The sequence below is a fragment of the Ambystoma mexicanum genome, chromosome 13 (genome assembly GCF_040938575.1).
Source record: "Ambystoma mexicanum isolate Mex_15411 chromosome 13, UKY_AmexF1_1, whole genome shotgun sequence".
Lineage (NCBI taxonomy): Eukaryota > Metazoa > Chordata > Amphibia > Caudata > Ambystomatidae > Ambystoma > Ambystoma mexicanum.
In genome coordinates, this window is record NC_090938.1 from 838,095,128 (window position 1) to 838,116,886 (window position 21,759).

The following is a 21,759-nucleotide window of genomic DNA, read 5'->3' on the forward strand; positions in this document are numbered from 1 at the left end:
GAAAATGAAATTTATACTTCAATGTAATGACTGGCAAGTGACTTTAGATAGTGTCCAACAATCCAAAATAGTTAACCAGATACACTCGTTCTGGAAATTCCACCCTGTTCTGGAAAACTATCTGGAGAAATACCCTTCTCGGAACTTTAGAAATTCATTCATGAGGTACCGCTTTGATACCTTAAAAACAAATTACATCCTAAAAAGATGGAATCTCCATAATGCTGAATGGGGGTGGTGTAGACACTGTAAGAAAGAAGGTACCGAAGAAACCTTGAAACATATATTATTGCTATGTCCAGCGCTTTTAAAGCAAATAATTCTATACTTTGAGCAATTTGTAACACACTTGTATGCTGTTGACAAGGAAATGTTATGGCATCAAATTAGGCATAATACTTCTACAGTCCTAAAATTGAGAATAATGGCATTCTTAAAATGTTTTTGTGACTTATCCTGAATGACTTATATGAATGCTTTGTGCAACTTGTAACACACTTGTATGCTGTTGACACAGTAATGCTATGGCACCAATTTAAGCTTAATAACACTACAGCCGTAAAATAGGGAATTATAGTAATCTTGAAAAATCCTGTGATTTATTCGGAATGATTAATATGATCTTTTCCCTTTTTTTTTGTCCGATTGGATCGATAAGAAACAATGTTTTGGACCTTTCTATTGAAAATTTAGGAATTTTATTGTTGCTTAGATTAAGCTCGAATGAATTGCGATCGAACCTGATCTTCTTAATTATGGTATCCTTTTTGATGTATTATCCTATATGGTTTTATACGATTTGCTACTTTTATTCTGTTCTTAATGTTTTTTTTCTATGAATTGTGATTGATGAAAATTCTATGAAATGTTATATTTATGATGAACTGTTTTGTAAAGGTTTAACCAAACAATAAATAAATATGTATGCAGTTTAGTTCAACCTTGTCTGGGATCTCAACAAAGATTGTCTGAATTTCCGCCTTTAGTTCTTTATTGGTCACCATTACCAGCAGCATTTTCACTCTTATATTGGTCCTTCGGGATCTATTTTCCATAGCCTCCATCTGAATCTCCAAATTTTGAGTGGCTACGTCGAGTCGCTCTATGACTTCAATGTTGGCCGTTGTCTCCTTGTCCACTTCTTGTAGGCCCTTGGTCTGCAATACATTCATTTCTCCCAGAATGTCCTCTTTGACGACATGCCGATCCCTCCGTGCCCTGTATGACGCTACGGTCCATCGCCCCTTCCCGGCAGCACTTGGCCATTTCCCTAGTGTTGGCCACAAAGAGTGAAGTGTCTGGTGTTTCATTCGAGATCTGAGCTGCCTTTCTACATCTCCCCTTGGATTTTGTGGTCATGACTCTCCTGTCCGTAATGGGCCCTTGCCAATTCTCTGGGCCCCTTTTAGTGGCGTTTATCTTGCTCTCCTTATTAGGATCCAAGGCCTTTCCCTCACCTCTCCGGTTTTTCGCCGTGTTTGCCCCACTGCTAGCCTCCACCAGCCTCTTTCAGCCTTCTGCGCCTCACTCTGATTCTTGGGTTAATCAGGCCAGGTTCACCCAGCCTTCCCCTTGGCCCCCTGTAAGTGTCCTACACAGCCCTGTCTCCACTCCTTGACTGGGTTGCGGCCCCTCTTCTCAACCATTAGCTCAAGGTGTATTCGGGCATCGGCTGTGGGTGCATTGTCCCTCTAGATTTGGGGGCCCAGTGATGGAGTACCCGTATGATATATGCCTCGATGCTGTGCCGGTGCTCTTGGTGGTAGTTGTTAGCAGAGTTTGATTATGAGGCGAAAGGCGGTATTTGTTTAGGAGAGTCCCTTGGGTCCTGGTTCCTACCTCCATTGCCCCCTATTGGGCTCCTCAGGGGGCCTCGTTTCTACTACCAGTGTCGCCAGGCCTTAATATCTGCCAACTGGTGTTCATGGGAGAAGGTGGCTTTCCCAGACCCTCCTGGGCTCTTCCCACCCTCTGCCCAGGCGTGCCACTGTGTCTTCTTCAAAATGGGGGGAGTCCTGCCCCCAGATTGCAGCCCGGGGGTCCTGCACTCACTGTCTCCTTGCTGCTCCAACTGAGCCTCTAGCTGGGCTGCTTCACTGCCCCCCCCCCCCCAGACCCCTCAGGGCTGCCGGTCCAGTCCTCTCACCGCATTCCGGCACCGTCCTCCCGCCTTTGACTGCTCCTCTGCCGGTAGCAGGGTCCCCCCTGCACACCTCTTCCTCCCGCGCGGCCTCTCTGGTCTGCGTGGCCGGGTGGCACACCCCCGATCCTCTTCTCCACCTGCTTCGCGGGCCGTGCGGCTCTCCCTGCTTCCCCTCTCAGCCTGCCCACATGCAGCCAGCGGCGCCGCTCTTCATTCCGGGGATCACGTTGTGGCGGAGGAATCGGCTGGTGGTGCCCCTCTTCACAGGGCTTCAACTACCGCCCTAATCCAAGCCTGCTAGACCGTCCCTGCTCCTGTGTCCTTGCTGGGCGAGTGCCTCCTTTTCAGTCCCCGCTCCGTCGTATATTGACGGGCGGATTTCTCTTCCTCCCGGCTAGAGCCATTGCGGTGTGTCGGGCAAGTGTGCGGCGGCGCGATGCTTTCTATTTTGCCCCACCTGTTCAGTCTGCTACTGCCGTGGGGGGCCTTCTTTTTGCTTATTCCGGGGTGCTGGTGGGGTGGTGGGGATGCCTTCACCAGCTTGGGTCTGGGAGAGAGCTGTTGGCTCATCGACACAGTGCCGGCGGCCATTTTGGACGAACTTATGTTTTTTCTCATCCTGAGTAACTCTGCAGCCATCCGCAGCCCTAATTCTTTTCCCAAATTCCTAGAACCTGCAAAAAAGACAAAAGAAGACAAAAGTAATTAGAGAGATCTCTCCAACGCAGGAATCAATTCAAGCCCTTAATAATTACAGTATCTTCACCTGATTTAGAGTTCATCAGCAACCCAAGTTACCATTGTTTGTCAACGCGCCACTGTAGAAAATCAGGATGGAGAGCTCCACAATAATAAAACACAGGTGAGAAGGGAATTCAGCCCTAGAGATGGAAGCGAGTGATTTAAGGGAATTCACATCTCATGTAGTATTATCTCAGTTAATAGACGTTATAGCATTTTTATTGTTGTCATTTGTTTGTTTAAAACGGAAAAAGAATCCTAAAGGCTCCAAGGTATCAGGTCCACAGGCTGGGAAGGAATCCAGGTAAGCGTTACACATCCTGCCCCCATCCAATGACAGCCCTCTCCCTAAGCCCCTCCTCTGGCAACCATCTTCAGAATTTTACTACACGCTTCAGTGTTGGGAGTCCTTGAGTTTCTCTGCAAGCTCCTTCTATGTTTTTCGTGGAAAAGGTTCTATTTTTGTTCCGATAGAGCCTGTGCGCTCTTCCCTCCATCTGCCGACAGCAGGGATCCGTTGTCGGCAAAGATCGTCAAAGTTTCCAGAAGCCCATCGGGCCTACTTCACGCCTTCTGACCATGACGGAGGAGAAGAAAGGAAGGAAGAGCCTGCTTCAAGACCTGCACAGTGTGCGGGCTACGGAACGTTTGTGGAGGACGAGCACCTGCAATGCCTCTCTTCATCCGGACCACAGCGAAGGAGAGTGCGATATCTGCCTTGTCTTCTCCAAGAAGAGGATGAAGGATAGGCACCGTAGACTGGTGGCATGGCTGAACGCCAAGGCCTCTGCCCAGTGCTCCGAGCCGTGTCATACCACACCCAGGACTGCCGGTCCGAGGAGCGGGCTTCTAAGTCCTTTGAGGGCGCCTCATCCGTGGGGGCCTAAGATAAGGCTAAGCACTGCAAGTCCAGTTCCATTGGGGTTGCTGCAGAAGCAGGTCCCGTGATGGACAGGGTGAAATCAACGTCACATGTGCCTCAATCGTCAGCCAGCGGTCGGGCTCCTCCCCGAAAAGGAAATCGTCCAACCCGGCTAAGCTGCGGGAGAAGCCAGAGAAGCCAGAGAAGCCAGGGACAGAGGTGAAGACGGCTGAACTCCTGAGCCAATTGGGCTTTCTTGGGCAGAAGTCTTTGTCGACGATAGAGCTGGCAGCGGTGGCTCTTACGAAGGCTCAAGGGGCTAACTCCGTAAAGGTTACCCCCACAGCGCAGAAGGTGCCTCCGAGGTGGGAAATCTCACCAGTAACTGTGGCTAAGTCTGCTGACATGCCAGAGTATGCCGTCTTTGAGCCCGGATCCGAACCGTCAGGTTGAAAAAAAGGGGCGGTGGCAAGGAGGCCCTGGTCCAGCTCAAGGCCATGTCATGGGCCATGATAGTTTCGTCCACGGACAACAAGGACCTGGAGTCCTTACAAGTGGTCCACGAGGACGTGGAGGACGTGGAGGACGACGAGGAGGATCACACCAGCTCAGCCTAGGGATGTATCCCTGGACATCCTGTCCACCCTCCACACTTTGGTGTCGGAGATCCAGAAGAGGGTGCTGCAAGGGCCTGTTCCAACGGTTCCTCAAGACCCCGACAAACAACCAATGAAGAGGAAGCGCCATCCAACGCCTCCATTTCAACCTCCTTATCCGCGTTGTTACGTAGATTTTATCAGAAATTTGCTAATTCCCTTCTACCTTAGAGACCCCCAGCTGGACTTTAGGACTTTAATTTTTTACCTGGAGAGAGGGAGTCCTTTTTCCCACTCTTGTGTATTCTGTGATTTATTATTTTTCTCTTTTGACTTAAGGCATCATCTTTTACTTTGTGACACACAGCACCTTCAGTGCAGTGACACAGGGAAGTTTCTTAGATTACCCAAAGGTTTAAGTACCTTCTCTTGGTAAAACTGTTTCCAAGAGCAGTGAAGGGAAATTAACTTTACTTAGAAATTGTAACTCTCTAGACCCAGCACACACTAGCTTAATGTAGGGTGCTGGAAGGGTTACTTAATATCTCCTTTGTCTAGTTTCTTGTAACATTTTTGTTATCCTTTTCTACAATTAATGGTTGGTGGCAGTGGTTTAATTTTTACTACCAATGTTTTTACCTAAGGCAGCAATTACAGCCTTGGTAAAGCACCCTTGGGTGCCCAATTCGTCAAAATGGCCCGACCTTTTTTCGCCATTTCTTGTTGTAAAGGTCCTTCTTGAGATTTACTCTGCACGCCAAACCAGGTTTGGTCCCTGTGATGCTGGAAATGCATCGGAGGGACAGGGCCGCCGTATCCTTGTCCTCTACTGCCTTTCTATTGTGTGTTCTGTCGTTTTTTCCACGCAGGAGTTAATGTGGGACTCCTGGCGGTGCAGTTCTCTTTTGGTTTGGTGAACAGACCCATGGGATACCCTTACGGCACCCATGGGTGGGGGTACAACCCTGTGCCCCTAGTGTATGTTTTCGGGCACCTGTGGATGGCCGGCCCGCAGAGCAGGGTATGGACTGGTGGCAGCTCCATGCTGAATTTGACAGGTGCTCCGAGTATCCTCCATTTTGGGATACCCAGGCCTTGCCACTGGAATCAGTTGATTCCTGATAGAAAACAAGATGGCCCCTGTGGCCTCTTGCTTTCTATTGCCAGTTACCTTGTTTTCCCAAAGTCCTGGGAAGCCCTGACTCTGTCCCTTCCTCCTGACTGGCTGTTGGGTGGAAGTTCCATATGTGGTGGTGTGAAGTCCAGTCCAGACTGGCTGGAGCCTTCCCAGTGACTGTATGTTGTGTTTACACCCTGTGGGTGGGACCTGGGTGAATGGAGTGTGTGACCAATATGCACTTCTTGTTGTGGCTGTCTGGTTTCTGGTATGAGACAAAGACTGAGGCAGCCCTGCCCGAAACTGGCCTGAATGCAGTGTGTAGTGTTGAATGGCTGGGTACTTGTCCCAATCCACATTCCTTGTTGTGAGTGTCTGAGAGGGAGGTGGATGGCCTGAATGCACTGAGTGCCTTATTGGCTGACTGACAGCATGCATGCCCTTCTGTATGATTGGCTGCTGCGTGTGACCCAGCAGTGTGGATGAGAGACAGGATAGTATATCTGGGGACCTCTCACCACTGGAAATTGTTCAAAAGCTGTGTCTACATTTGAAGAGTAACAAACTGCAGATGCTCGACGCCAAGCTGGAAGAAGATGACTTGCTGTTGCATTTGCGTTGACCTGATCTGAAAGCTGCCGAATTCGTCAAGGACTGATCCGAGAGAGGACCTGGTAAGGCGCCCTCTTCCCGTGCTCTGAGGGACCATTGAGCACCGCTAACCTTCGCCGAAGCTCCCTGGAAGTCAGACCCTCGAAAGGCTCCCGAGACGGGACCGCCGAGGAGAATGAAGCAAAGCACCCTGACTTCGCCGCTGTCGGTCTATTGTCGTCGACCAGGGTTTGCAGGTTTGTGTAACCGCTGGAGGCCCGTCGAAGTTGTGTTGCCCAGCCGTGGGGACCACTTGACGCCGTGCCGCCGACAATCGGAGCCGCCCGCTCCTTTGCCTAGGAAACATTTGAATCGAAGGACTCCTTTGTCCGCAACGTCGACCGCTTTGTCCCGCCGGAGAAAGTCGAGGACGACCAACCCGCCTAGGAGAATCCGCCGGTGGGTTTCCCGCCACCTGAAGGCCACAAAGACTTCGACTCAACGCCCTTGTTGGGCCACAGTTCTTCTGAAACTCTTTGCGGTCCTGAACAATTCATCGCCGAAGTGCCCCGCACACCTCATCCTCGCAGGACGTCGCTGACTAGCACCGCCTGTATCGACGTTGTGGTCTCGGCACCCTTGAACTTCTCATTGTCGATGCCAAGTTCACCATCTTCGACGCCTCTCGACGATCCGTGGCTCCTGCTTTAAAGGGAGTCACTCAAGAAGGATCCTTCGACGCGTCTTTGAAGAACTCTACTCCACCAGGTACATTGGGGGGTTAAAACATTATAGGAGGAAATAAGACTATTGAACAATATATGGACTGGGCTTGTGCTATTTATCTTTATTTTACAGGTTGCCCAGGTGGGGGGATGGGATCTCCACACAGAACTGTGTCTATTGGTAGGGGCCAGAAATCTGCCTATTGTTCCAACCGTCTTGCGTTCTTTCCTATCTCTATTGCTGGTGTCCTTGTTATTGATCTGTGTGACATTTTAACCGTACAGTTGATGCACTTTAATGAGATTTGATAACATTTGTGGTACCACTTTAGGATTGTAAATATTTATCATTGTTGATTTCCGAGTACAAAGTGCGTTATTGTGATCGTGTACATACCTTTGAATATTATATAAAGATTGTGTTTTCAGTAATAAGAGTGTGGACATTCCTTTGTGGGGTTTCGGGGACTACACTGTTCTTAAGAACCAGCCCGCATCACCTCCTGAGAAGCTAGGCCTTGATTGCTCGTCCATTGCTAGCACAATAGAGAATTTTGGCTGGGGTCCTCTGTGCCTCTCCTCTACCATATAGAGCGCGGAAGTACAGGCACCCCCACCAGTATCTTTACAGTCCCATTGTTCCTTTTGTCTTTGGCGGGATTCACGAGTGAAGACCGCCTCTGGCTCCAGTATGTCTGGCAGGAAGTGAGGGAGGTGCCCGAAACTCCCTGTGCTTAGTCTCCTAGGAGACAGGAATGCACTCTGTGATGATTGGCTGGCTGACTGTCCTGCAAGGACAGCCACCCTGCTGGGTGACTGACAGCTAGGCTGAAATGAAAGGGCGAAACCTGCATATAAGGCGAGGCATTTGGCTTGGAAGGCAGAGTTGACCACTGGAATCCAAAGAACTTGAAGAAGACGCCTACTGCAACTCCAGGACCTTTGGTTTGCCCAGTGAAGCCCTGCTGCTGTGCTGAAACGCCAAATTCGCCTCGACAGAGAAGCCCTGCAAGGACGACTTCTCACCTTGAGTTGGTGGGACCAATCGACTCCAAAGTAAGCCCGTCTGGACATGCTCTCGGTAACAAAGTCCTCACTGTTGGAGCCACTACTGTTAAGGCTGCCAACTCGTTGGCTATCGTAGCAAGGTTACGACCACAAGTTGTGGCACCTCCTAGCACCTCTGTTAGACCACCTGCCAGAGCAACAGAGGAACAAAGCTATGCTTTTGGTGCGTGATGGGGAGGAGGCATCGAACCATGGTATAAACATTGCGGTCGACCTGGCGAAGACTGGTTTCAAGCAGATTAATAATGGGGTGATTCTCCGGCGTCAAGCTTGGCTTTGCTGCACTGATTTCCACCAAGGGGTTCAACACAAGGTTGTGGAAATGCCTTGAGAGGGGGATAATCTTTTTGTGGAAAAGATTGACGACGGTTTGAAAACTATGAAAGCAGACTGATACAGCGAGGTCGCTTACAGCCCTGCAGCGCAGAAGATCTTTTTGCTCCTTTGGTGGTGTCTCAGGAAACGCAAGGTTTTCGGGTTCTCCAGACAAGGGATACGGTACGTCCACCTACTACTCCCAAGGCTACAGGCGTTCCTTCCAGGCTGCCCAACGGAACAAGGAGTACCAAAGCCGGAGAAAAAGGGATCCTTCTCTTCACAAAGAGGCTGTCAAAGCAAGCCTCAACAATGACTGCCACAAGGGCAGTCAACTAGGAGGGAGGGTGGCGCACCACCTTGACGAGTGGTGTTCAATCACAATGGACAGATGGGTGCTGGAAGCAGTCCAATGCGGCCACTTGTTGGAGTTCTGGCGTCCTCCACTCCCCATTCCTCCGGTAAAAACATCTCGGGCTCACCTTCATGACTTGCGTCGAGAGGTTTGTCTCATGCTGCAAAAAGGGCCAATAGAGGGTTCCCACATCAGCAAAAGGCAAAGGTACATATTCCAAGTTTTTTGTGGTCAAGAAGCCAAATGGAAAATGGCGTCCCATTCTGGACCTGCAGCCGCTCAACAAGAACATAAAAAAGCAAAGGTTCAGGACGCTAACGTTGCAAGGCGTTATAAGGACAGTTCAACCATAGGATTTTTTGGCGTCTCTAGATCTCCAGGACGCTTACTTTCACATCCCTATGCACCCAAGGCATCAAACATTTCTCAGGTTTATGGTGGGCAGCAGCCGTTACCAGTTTTGGGTTCTCACATTTGTCCTAAAGTCAGCTCCCAGGACTTTAACCAAGTGCCTGGCTCCAGTAGCAGCTTAAAACCGCAGAAATGGACACCACTTTTATCCGTACCTGGACTGGTTGGTCAGTGGGACGACTTGCCACCGGACGTTGGAGACTCTCAACATCGCTATGCTCCTTATACAATGTCAGGGCTTCGCATTCAAATTCAGTCAATCCTTTCTGATGCCTTCAAAGGATTTGGTCTTTCTGGCAGCACAATTCCAGACGGCTCTCAATGAAGTCGAGCCATCGAAGGAGAGGATAGAGAAGCTCTTGTCCCTGGCGGGCTTGCTTTCACCAGGAACCTCGGTCACGGTCAGCTTGTACATGTCTCTCCTCGGCACCATGCCGTTCTGTATCCCACTCATTCCAAATTGTCACCTTTTTATGTGCCCAGCACAGGAATTTCTCACTTCCAGGTGGTCCCAGATCCGGGACTCCTGGTCGGACAGGGTGCTCATTTCCTGAACTCTGGCAGATGCCCTACAGTGGTGGGCTCATCCCATCAACCTTGAACAGGGCATGCCCCTGCTGGAACCCGATTTTCAATACACTATTTTGACCAACGCCTCGCAGGTCAGGTTGGGGTGCTCACCTAGACCAGTTCCAAGTCAAGGGCCTGTTTGTGAAAGGGTTGACTAATGTCTCTCCCCCCCCCCCCCCCCCCCCACCAACTCCTTTTCAGGTTCCCCTGTGGGATTTAAATCTAGTTTTAAAATTTCTAATGGGCACTCCATTTGAACCTCTTCATTCCTGTCCATTACTGTTTCTCACTCTAGAAACAGTCTTCCCAGTGGCTTTAACTTCTGTCAGAAGAGTAAGCGAACTACAAGCTTTATCTTGCAAACCTCCACATACCATCTTTGACAAAGATAAAGTAGTTCTTCAAGTGAAGCCACATTTCCTCCCAAAGGTTGTCTCAGAATTTCATAACACACAAATAACCTTGCCTTCATTTTACCCTCCTCCTCACCCAGGGAAAGAGGAAGAGAGATTGCACAGGCTGGATCCAAGGTGTGCCTTTAGTTTTCCATTAACAGACTTGCATGGATTAGGCAAGCAGATCAGTTGTTTGTGGGGTTGCAGGACATATACTAGGTGTACCTATCACGAAACAGACAATTTCAAGATGGATAATACTATCATAGAGTGCTATAAATTGGCAGGAAAAGATCCTCTAACACCTCAGGGCTCATTCAACCAGGGGTATCGCAGCCTCTTCTGCTCTCCAAAGAGGAGTTCCAATTAAAGACATCTGTGCGGCTGCCACATGGTCGTCCGCACATACTTTCACCAAATTCTACGTTCTAGATTCCTCCACTAGCCAGGAGACCAAATTTGGGAAAGCTGTCTTGCATTCTGTGCATTTTTAAAAATAATTACGTTTTACTCCCGCCCCCTGTTCATATTACCGCTTTGGGAGTCTATCAAGGGTAAGGAATATGTGGAAGGACACAATCCATTCGAAGAACAAATTACTTACCAACTGTAACGTTATTTCGACTGGATGTTCCTCCCACGTATTCCTTATCGCCCCTCCCATCCTTCCCCGCAGTAAAACCTCCCTTGTAGTTGCAGCCTATGCTCCTTCAAGGGTATTAACCATCTCATACTGGACAAACACAGCACCTCAAAACAGAACTGAGCAACGGACGCTGTGCGAGACTATTTATACCTATGATGATTTTGGCACCGATACAGAGTAAAGAAGCGAAGACTTTATATGAAATTTCGACTGAATTTATTCTTAACCAAGGAACTATTGAATTTATGCCAATTACCTCATAAACTTGTTTATCTGTGTCGATTCTGTGATTCTGAAAATGAGACCCTAGAGCACCTGACCTTATACTGCAAAAAGTTCAAAGATATAAGAACGAGGACAATGGGTGAACTTTTGAATGCTAGACCCAGTTTATCTGGAGAGGACTGGTGGACAAGGATGTTCGAGGGAGCGGACAGGAAGTTAACTTTCGCTCTAGTGACATTCTTGGAATCTTTGGAGAAGATATTGTTTGAACTTAAGGTTGACTAAAGTAGTCGTACTTGCCAACCTTAAGACCTTCTGGGTCCGGAAAGACTTGCGTCAAATGAGTTCCATGATCTTGAAATCTATGGTCATGAAATTCATAGTTTGCCTTCTCTTCTTTTTCGTTTGTTTTTATTTTCTTTTCTCTGTGTCCAGGGTTCGCTCCGTCCTGCATCCTTTCTAATGGACACGAATTTGTTCTCCTTTTTAAAAGTTTGTAAACAGACGTATACATTTTTTTTTAAAAAAAAATGCATAGGCCTTCGAGGGACGTCGACACGCAGTGCCTTCTACTGGAAAAATAATTCTGAGGCCAGCAAGCTGGAAGTGGATTTATCAAAGATAAGGAATATGTGGGAGGAACATCCAGTGGAAAGAACATTACAGTTGGTAAAGAACTTGTTCTTCGAATGGAATGTGTCCTCCCACATATTCCTTATCCTCAGTAATTGGTTGTTAAGAGAATGACAGTTCAGAAATGAAACTGATTTTTTTCTTTTACTGAGGATTCCCAGCCTGACGACAGGGAATATTCATGAGCATGTGAATCCATGCTGGAGAACAGTAGTTACAGGTACGTAACTTGTTCCTTCACACAAGAACATTTATTTAAACATTGAGGAGTCCAGGGGACTCCTCAGTGGCACTCCACAAAGGGTGCTGTGTGTCACTATATAAAAAGCAGATGCCTATGGAGTTTACTAGACTCAATTACAACCTAAAGAATACAAAATCTTTGAGGGAAAAGGCATGAGGGGGTGCCACTCATTCAGGAGGTTAAAATCAAAAAGGTCCCAGATTCCAGAAAAGGGCTGGGGGTCTGTAAGGTTAAAGGGAATTGGCATAAACTGAAAATTCTCCCTAAGAGTGGCTATGGAAACACGTGGTTTAATGGGAAGAGGCCATCTTATTTCTGCGTTGTTTAGTTTGCATTCATACCCCATCATTTTAGGCTGTTTAGCTTTGTCTGGATGTGCTCCCAGAAGATCTGCTACTGGTGACAGCGTTGTTCTCTAATGGGGGATCTGAAGTCCCGGCAGCAGAGGAGCCTTTCCCTGCTTTCTCCCGTCTCATTACATGGCTGTCCAGTGTACACCATCCATGTGGAGGGCTAGACGAAGGGGCTTCCTGACCGCCTCCTGCCGCTGGCCTTATGCTGCTTTTGTCCAGGGATCCCTTTTTTCTTCTCACTGTTTACCGTGAAATGACCCCCCCCAGTTTGCCGCTAGGTACAGGTCTGGCATCTTTAGGATTGTGAAGAATCTGATCGCAGGCCCTTACTGTTTCTAGCTACAGTGTTTACTGTGGGATTTGCCCTAAACCTCTAGTGACTTGTGTGAGACTGTTAATGAAGTGAACATTTTTCTGTATATCTGTGTAGTGTAATTTCTTGGGCTGTCTTTTGTGGCAGGCCGTGCCTAGCCACCAACCTTCTGCACCCCCTGTGTGAAGCCAAGACTTCTCTGCTTCATCTAGCCCTGTGTTATGTTGTTACCTCTTCTTGTAAAGCGCACGGTCACCTGAAGGTATCACGGCGCTGATGGAGAGAATGACACTGGGTCACGGCAGATCTGAATAAATGGGTTTTCACCAGCCTTCTAAAAGCTACATAGTTTTCTTAATAGCACATGGAAAGTTGTTCCAAAGAGCTGCCGCCGTGACAGAGCATGACTGACAGTTTGTATCTTGGCACAACAAGTTGTTCAGCAGTAGCTGAACGAAGGTGAGGAGTAGGGAGGTAGCGGGTAAACCAGGCTTGGAGATATTCTGCACCCTGATTGTGGAGGGCGCGATGAACTATACATAGAGCCTTGAACTCCACCCTCGTAGCCACCGGGAGCCAATGGAGGGTACAAAGCACAGGAGAGATGGGCTCCAGGGGGTGTGCCAGTGGCTACCCATGCGGCCAGATTTTGCAACGGCTGCAACCGCTTAATCACGCCCTTAGGTTGGGCCAGGTACAGAGAATTGCCATAATCTAGGTGCGATATGACCATGGCTGCTACAACCAGAGGGCGCAGTGGGGCCGGAATCGGAGGCAGTGCCTTCCTCAGTATTTTAATCTGGAGGTGACCAGCCTGGCATACAGCAGTGACTTATTGGTCCATAGAAAGTGATGCTGATAGAACACTACCCAGGTTTTTCACTTTCTTTACCAGGATCGGAAGAGGTCCAAGGGAAGGGGGCCCGAAAGAGGACACCCAGAGTGTAGGGTCAGGGGGATAGCCAACCACCATCACCTCAGTTTTATCTCAGTTTAATTTAAGCCAATTGTGGTTCATCCAATCTCCGACAGCTGTCGGGCACTTCCGCAGGCATGACGACACCTCAGCCTGATAAAGATCTAAACAGATCAGAATCTGAGTGTAGGCGTATAAGTAGCCTCTGACGCCGAAGGAGCAGATAAGACACACAAGGGCCCAAATATAGATGTTAAAACAAAATAGGAGACAGTGAAGTAGCCCTGTGGCACTCTCAACTGAGGTGACAAGGAGCAGAAAGAAAAGGGGGCATGGAGTGGGTCTGGGTACGATCCACAAGGAACAAAGTGAACCAGGCTAGCACCTGACCTGATATACCAAACTGGGCAAGACGGGATAGCGGGATGGAGTGGTCGACCGTGTCAAAAGCCGCTGAAAGATTCAGCCAAATCGGGGCACCAACTCCACCTGCATCCACTAGCCTGGTCACGTCGTCCAAGACGGCGACCAGAACCACACTCTGTGCCTTGACCAGGACGAAAGCCAGACTGAACCAGGTCCAGAAGATTAGTAGATTCTAGGAATGCAGAAAGCAGAGGGGACACCAGTGACTCTAAAGGTTTAGCAAAAAAGGGGAGAAGTGAGATGGTAGAAGGTCCCAGCCCCGAAATCCTGCAGGAGCAGATGAATAGCCCACCTAATCCCTCAAACTGGTACACCCAGCAGTCAATAGAACTACTATTGGATGAACCAGCACGGGGGTAAAGGGGAACTGGAGAAATTAAACGGTCAGGATAACTCTGGTCTTCTCAGCTTTTAGACTCTCTGGATGGTTCTCAGTATTCCTGCAAATAACCCATCATAATTCAACATCAAACTAAAACCTTCTAACACTTCACAGAATGTACCTCCCCTGAACCTCTGGTTATCTGACTGCCTCGGATCTATATCTGAGAGGCTGTAAAAGGGTTGAGTTCTTGTGACTCTGTTGAAACTCTCCACTGCTGAATTCTGTGTTCCCAAACTATTTCTTCTTGTTTCAAGAAATGACTATCTTGCTCTGTTGAACCTCTTCTGTATTCTTGTACTGTAGTTACTTTTAATTAATCTTTCCTTTAACTATATATTGTTTATTTTGCATTGTATTTCAGTTTTAAATGGAATTCTTGCTTTGTGTTGCCAAAAACCTCTTCACTGAAAAATGTATTCCTCTGGCCATAACTGCGCCGTGCCACATGTAGTTTAATTGCTTGTCTCTTCTCGCTAGTAATTGTTGAACTTCTCTTTAAATGGAACGTTACAACTACTCAATGTGCTTTAAATTGTGCCTTTACTGCAAAATGTTCTGTTGCTTATACTCGTAGTGAATCCTTAACTGAACATTGCTGTTTCATCCAATATATCCTATTATTCGCACGCTAGCTTTACCTTAAACAATCATGCCGACAAGAGAACATGTAAATCATAAAATCGCTTCTTTACTTTCGATCCGCTACACTTTAATTCTCCGATCCGCGCCTCATAGCTGACTCTGTAAACAATATGCCACTTCGAAGGTAACAGCTTTCCTTGACGCGCACTCTTTACGTCATTACGTTTCCTCACTCCGCAAGGTTCTTCTCTAGTGCGGCCTGTATTACAACAGGACGCGCTTGCAATTTCTCACGAAGTAACCTTCCAAGCTTACGCGCGTGCCGGCTTGTAGACCAGTAGCCTCTACATTGACGCACACAAAACTGTTCAGTTGAATACATTAACACTTCCAGTTTTATGCTTCAGTTAACCTTACTTGAGAATTAGTTACACAATTGTAGAAAACTGATTTTAACATTTCTTCTATGAACTAATAACTTTGTACAGTCGACTTCAATTTGAAAAAATACTTTCTGAAATCTTTGGCTTATTGAGAACTTCAGTCACTTATCTCAATATTCAATTTTTCCGACTCTTTCTGCTGGTATTTTATCTGGATATAATTTCTTTTCCTCTGGTAATCTTGATTTGTCTGGAGCTCTTGAGCGCTGTGACCACGCCTGAACAGATATTGAATGAAAGGCAGTTTAGAACCTCTCCTTAGGTTCCAAACTGCATCACAGTAGTCATTGGCGAATCGCTGCTGGACAAGAAGTACTCCAACATCTTGAGCTGGGACAATCGCTGCTGGCTGATATGATTGTTAGATTAAAGAAATGCCATTTCAATGCAATTGACCTTACCTAGCCACTATTGACACTTCGTATTGCCTAACCTAATGTCTTCTGTTACCCAGGGACCTGATAGATGGGCCGGAAATTAGATGGGGTAGTAAGATCCAGGGTAGGTTTCTTCAGAAGAATTACCCTGGTTGACTTCAATTCCCGTGGAATAGACCCTGTCGGGAGTGAATCATTGATGGCATTGGTAATCTCCGAAAGCAGATTAGGTGCAATACCTTTCATGACACGTAGAGAGATGGCATCCGAAAGGGAGCATGACTCCATTTTTCCAATAGCCGTCAGAACGGTTTCCTTAGAAAAACTAGGGGAGGTAGACCGGTATTGACTACAATAGGAGCAGGGATGGCATGTGGAGAAATTGTGTTGCCAATCGCTGCATCCCTTGTCACTATAGAGGAAATGTTTCACCGAATCGTATCAATCTTGGTAATAAAGAAATGCGATAGCGCATCACATAGCTCTTGGGTGGGCGTGACAATAGGAGTGAGGCGCTCTGCTGAGGCAAGAGCCTTGACATCAGAGAACAGAGCCCTCGGCTGAGATGAGGAGGACTCGAAGTTAGTGGTGAAATAATCAATTTTAGCGGCTTTGCTTTTAGCCGAATAGATGGCGGAGCATATTTTATACTGTATTTTGAGTGAGGAATCCTATGTTCGGTGCCATTTACGTTCCGACGGTTGCAATTTAAGGCAGTTCTCTTTCAGGAGATCAGTAAACCACGGCTCTGGTAACAGCCTACGTGGTTGGATCAAACGAAGAGGCGCAACAGTATTGGCGACATCAAGAAATGATTTGGACAGAGAGAATAATGACACTGCTGACTCATAACTGCATTTGGCTTGAATCATAGTAGCCAGACTTTGATTGTCCACAGTGCACCAAGAGCACTGCCAAATGTTCTCTACTGGGATCTTAGTAGGCTTATCCATACCTTTCAGTCTACAGGAAATGGTCAGACCAAGGAATAGGTTCAACTGACTGCAATGTTAGAAAGGATTTTTGAGAGAAAATTAGAACCAACATATTACCTAGTTTGTGGGTAGGGCTTTGTGGTCGATATGTATTTGTTACCCTCCCTTGCCCATAAGATAGTTGTTGTCACAGTCCTCACCAGAGCGCTGTGGTAAAATTACGCATGAAATGCAGCTTCCTGAACACTGTGTGTGCAGCTTCGTCATTCAACTCCTGTTTGACCTGGGACCTTTTCTCCCCCTTATCATATGTTTCTGTGCCACATGAATATCCTCTAAGTTTAAGACTGTCTTTTCTGCAGGCTCCGCCCTCTGATGACGAGGATGACGGGGGAAAGAAACAGAACAAGAAGGGAAAGAGGCCTGAGAAGCCTAAAGTGCCTGCTAAGGTGAGTGTCTTATGCTGGAGCCCATGGCAACACTGGCCTCTGGGTGGGGGGGGTTCCAGAGGGTGCTGATTGAGCAGCACTCTCATTCCTAGAATGCAGGCTGCGCAGAACTTGTGAAGTGGGGTATCAATGGCTGGGGCAGAGGTGCTGAGGTGCTGAGGTGCTGGGTGGGGGGTGGTGTTAGACTGTATTTGTACACTCTGGTCTGGTGGACAGATGTGTAGCAGGCCAACCTGATCAGGTAACGGGTCCATAAGGATTTTTATTTATTTTTACATTTATTTCAGTGCACAAAACCCTTGGGTATCTAGGCGCTAGTTACAGAAAGTGCATACATGGTAGGTGCAAATATACAGACTGGAAAGCTACGCTGCTTGTTGCGGGGAGCTACATCAGGTTGCATACATAGGAAGGTTAGGATATACAGACTGGAAAGCTATGCCTATTTTTTACAGGGAGCTACATAAGGTTGCATAAGTGGGACATGGTAAGAGAATACAGCAGGTCCCATACATGTGTTATGTAGGTATAGATATACATGTTACCTACAGGTGATAAGGTAGTAGACGAAATACAGACTAGAGAGGCTACTCCATGCATTACGGTGAGCTACAGTAGGTTCTGGTCATTGAATAAGGGGAGGAGGGCATGTATCAGTACAGTAGAGGTGGTTGGTACATATGCAGGGAGTAGATCTGGAAAGTCTCTAAATTTGTTTGTGAAGAAAGATGCACACAGGCCGGTCGAGCCATGCTTCGTGGTGCACAGACTCCCTCCGACGTGGAGACAGTCGTAACCCAGGTGAAGTTGGGCAAGTTCAGCATGAGGCCATCTTCAGAAAGGGTTCAGGTGCACGTAGCTGCTAGCGATACCGATTGTAACAATGTCGTACGTTCGATTGAGGCGGGTAGGTGGCAAAGAGCAGCTAGTGGTACTGGGGGTCAGACTCAGAGGAGCCAGGGAAGGGGTAGAATACAGGAAATGGGGGGGGGGGGGTTGTCAGGCTGTGTGAAGCCCCCCGGTGATGGGGGGTGGGGGGGCTGCGTCAGATTCGGAAGACAAGTGCCAGCTGGGTTACAATGGGCAGCCGTAGGTGAGCTTTGCATAGCGCGGGTACTGGGCATTAGATACCCCCCAAATTGGGCAATGGAAGAACAGGTAGTAGGGTCAGTAGAAGAACTACTGTTCTGATGTTTGTTAATTTGCTTAGAATCACATGCTGTGCATAGTCCGACATCCAATGGTCACTGTGGAGTATTGCATCTTGTTTTTCGAAAGTCGAAAAGGGGATGTCGACATAGGCGTGTCTGTAATACTATCCCTATAGTGACGTGTAGTGTACCCAAAATCCCTCACACGTCGAGGTCCCTCAGATTGTTTTTTTCCACCCAGAATACTGGCCGCATTATGCGGAGCTCGTAAGAGATATTGCCATTTACTATTTACTTGACCCGATTTGTCAGTTATTAACTTATACCACCTCCAGCCCTCTTTCGATGGCCATTCAACTTCCCTGCCGAGTCAAGGTCTTTGGCGGTGGTTTCGACGGAGGTGATCATATCAGCGCTGCCGAACACGTGGCCCGGCCTCGCCGGCCTACATGGTAGGGAGAGTGGGGGTTGGTGTGGACATTTCTGTTTCTTCTAGAATGCCTTTCCTTTTCTCTCCCCTTTCCTTCCGTGTTATCACTAGTTACGTCCTCAGCTATGGAGAGGACTCCTTTTAGATTTTGCCCACATTGTAATGGCAAATTTACGTGGAAGGACAAGCATAAGCAGGGTAACTGCTGCTTACCCCTCAACCATAACGAGGCTGGGTGCGCGCCCTGTAAACCTTGGGCCAAAAACTTTGAAGGAACGCAGGGTCAAAAGGTGGGCCGCCTACAGCATGTCGAAGGCTTATTCCTCACCCACGGCCGCCGAGTGTGACTAGGGGGATAGTGATAATGCTACCCCCAGAACGGAGGTTGTTGACCTCTCATTGGAGCGCTGCCACTCCATCGCGTATGTCCCCGGCCCCGGAAAGTTCGGCTCTGGCCCTGCTTATGGGGATGTACACCCCGGCGATGCTGACGCACACAAAAAAGTCACTAAACGCACAACCCACAGCCATTCGTCGAGTAAATCGAAGAAGGCCTCAGTGTCAACAGACGCCGAATCAACTGGCTGCCTCCACCGACCCTAAGGGCCAGCAGCCCTCCCCGCAGCTGCATGCGCGCCTAGCGACTGGGCCGTCTTCAACTAAGGGCGCTACCACCAAAACCTCAGTCGAAACACTTCGGAAGAGGGCGTCTGTCGACGGTAAAGTTCCAACTCCACCGAAAACTATTCACAACCAGCCCTCGACAGAGAAGCTAGTCGTGGAAAGCATAGCTAGAATAGTCTCCAATGACTCGCATAAACGGGTGGGGAAGGAGTCACCAGAGCCCGCTCAAAGGGTAAGGGAGATGCCGAAATCTACAGAGGGTATGCCGGAACCTTCCCCCCATGTCGAAGGGAAAACCCAGAGATGCGTCCCCATCCCCGTGCCCACGAGAAGGTTTCTTAGAAGGCGACGGGAGTATATCCTCCACGCTATGGGAGAGATCTCGAGGCCTAGAGGCAAAGGAGAAAGCCTTTCCGCCACTGGACCGTTCAGGGTTCCCAGTGGCCTAGGGAAAGATTTGAATCATGTATGGACAGACAAGATATGTTTGTGTCCACTTCTGAACACATTTCACCTAAAAGGCCAAGGGAGGTGCTCCCTGAAGACCCTAGGGCCAAATTCCCAAGACATTTTGACCCACTTGAGGATGAAATAGATGCATATGACCTCACTGAAGAGGATCCCCACTTTCAGGAAGAGGAAGAATTTGTTAATACTGAAGATCTACAAGACCCTGTAGGGGACTTTGAGGAAGACCCAGACATATGTGAACCACAGCCCTGGCAGTCACCAGGGGCGTCAACAGACCCTGATGTTTTAGATCTGCCCTCTCCTCAGACCACACCGGTCAGAGACCCTTCGCCTGTGGATGATCAACCCACGTTCAGTGCAATGCTACGCAACGCGGCAGCACATTTTCAAATTGACACGGGGGAAACTACCCCAGAAGTAGATTTTGTTGAAAGAATAATTAAGGAAAAGCTGCCTCCTAGCCAAGCATCAGAGGTGTCAATCCAAGAATCGAGAAGCTTTTTAGCCCCTCACCTGCTGATCCCTTATATATTGGGGGGTCATTCCATATCTACTAGCAAAGCACCTCCGGACAAAGAGGGGAAGAAGCTTTATTCCTTAGGGAACAGGATGACTTCCTCTGCAGCTTTTGCCACACGTATTGCCAACAAAACAACTTTGTTGGCTAGCTACAACGATGCCCAATGGGGACTGTTGCGTGAAGGCCTACAAGAAGTCCCAGAGACCTTGCAAACCCGCTTATTAGCCACTGTGACAGGTTCTTAGGTAAACCAAAGCATCAACAAAACACCTTAGATGCTGCGGAAATGGCTGGCCGTTCCCTAGTCCAGGGTGTACTTCTTAAGCGACATGCTTGGCTCAAACTCCGGTTTCAAGCCAGAAACACAGGCGTCCCTCATCAACAAACCCCTTGAAGACTCAAACTTGTTTGGTAAGGCGGTTGATGACGCACTGGAAACAGCTAAGAAGGAACACGAAACATTAAAAACCCTGGACCAAATCACGAGACCCCCTAATAATCGCGGTTATGGCAACAGGTGTTTTTTTTTTTTTTCGTGGCCAACGACTAAATCAACAATAATACACCTCAGCCAGCAACTGGTCCTCCCCTCAGGGAAGCAGTGGACAGTATGCTCAAAGAGGACAACATGGTGGCAAGGGAAGAGGTCGGGGCCCACTCTGAGGCTCCACGGCTACCACCACTAAATGACCCAAAAGTTCGGGTCCCCTCCCATGCATCTCTGGTCGGGGGCCAGTTAACATCATTTCTGCAAGCATGGGAGGGAATTACCACAGACCGTTTGGTATTGTCAACAATAGCCCACGGTTACTGCATCAAATTCAGTCGGTCCCCAACATTCAGACCCCCAAGGGGAAGACGTCTATCACCAGAACACCTCTCCATCCTTCTTCAGGAAGTCGAACTGCTGCTAGAAAAAAGGAGCCATAGAGGTCGTGCCTCTATCACAGGTAAAGGAGGGTATTCATTCAGTTTACTTCCTTGTACCCAAAAAGGATCTAACAATGCGCCCTGTATTAGATCTGCGCCCAGCGAACAGATTAGTAAAACCTCAAAAATGTTGTATGGTGACTTTGCAGGAGGTGATCCCCCTGCTCACACAGGGGGGATTACATAACAACACTGGACATGAAAGATGCATACTTTCATATTTCAATGTTGCCAGTGCACAGGAAATACCTCAGGTTCATGATAGATGACACACTATCAGTTCAAAGTGCTACCCTTCGGTATTGCCTCAGCGCCAAGGGTATTCACGAAGGTACTGGCAGTGGCAGCGGCACACCTGCGCAGGTTGTCCATTTCGGTCTATCCTTACATCGACGACTGGTCATAACAGGGGATTCTTACGAAACATGCTTCTCAAACACCCAAAAGACTGTAGACCTCTTGTTCCACCTGGGCTTCTCCAACGAGAAGAAGTCCAGTCTAGACCCCAGCCAAGTCGAGCAATTCCTTGGGGCTCTAATTCGACCAAAGGACGGCCTTGTCTTCCCCTCCAACGAGAGGGTCCAAAACATGCTGTTTCAGATCCCTCAATATGCAGCTGGACGTGAGGTGCCGGTACGCAAAGCCATGCGATTGCTAGGAATGATGGCGTCATGTATTTATTTGGTCCATCACGCGCCTGCGCCCAATGCAAGAGTGGCTCAACAGCCAGTGGTGTCAGGCCAGCGGACAATGGGACGATCTAGTGGTTGCCTAGCAAGCCTTGGTTCTCTCGCTGCAGTGGTGGTCGAGGGAAAAC

At 48.2% G+C, this 21,759-nt stretch overlaps 1 protein-coding gene across 4 annotated transcripts in view; it reads left to right on the top strand.

Moving 5' to 3' along the window:
• Positions 1-21,759, top strand: part of ABCF1 (ATP binding cassette subfamily F member 1) — a 1,170,658-nt gene that overhangs the window by 214,377 nt on the left and 934,522 nt on the right. For all 4 annotated transcript variants that reach the window (XM_069635350.1, XM_069635348.1, XM_069635351.1 and 1 more), the window contains exon 7: positions 16,730-16,816. In XM_069635350.1, the coding sequence (XP_069491451.1) occupies positions 16,730-16,816 (87 nt within the window). The remainder of the gene's footprint in view (positions 1-16,729; positions 16,817-21,759) is intronic.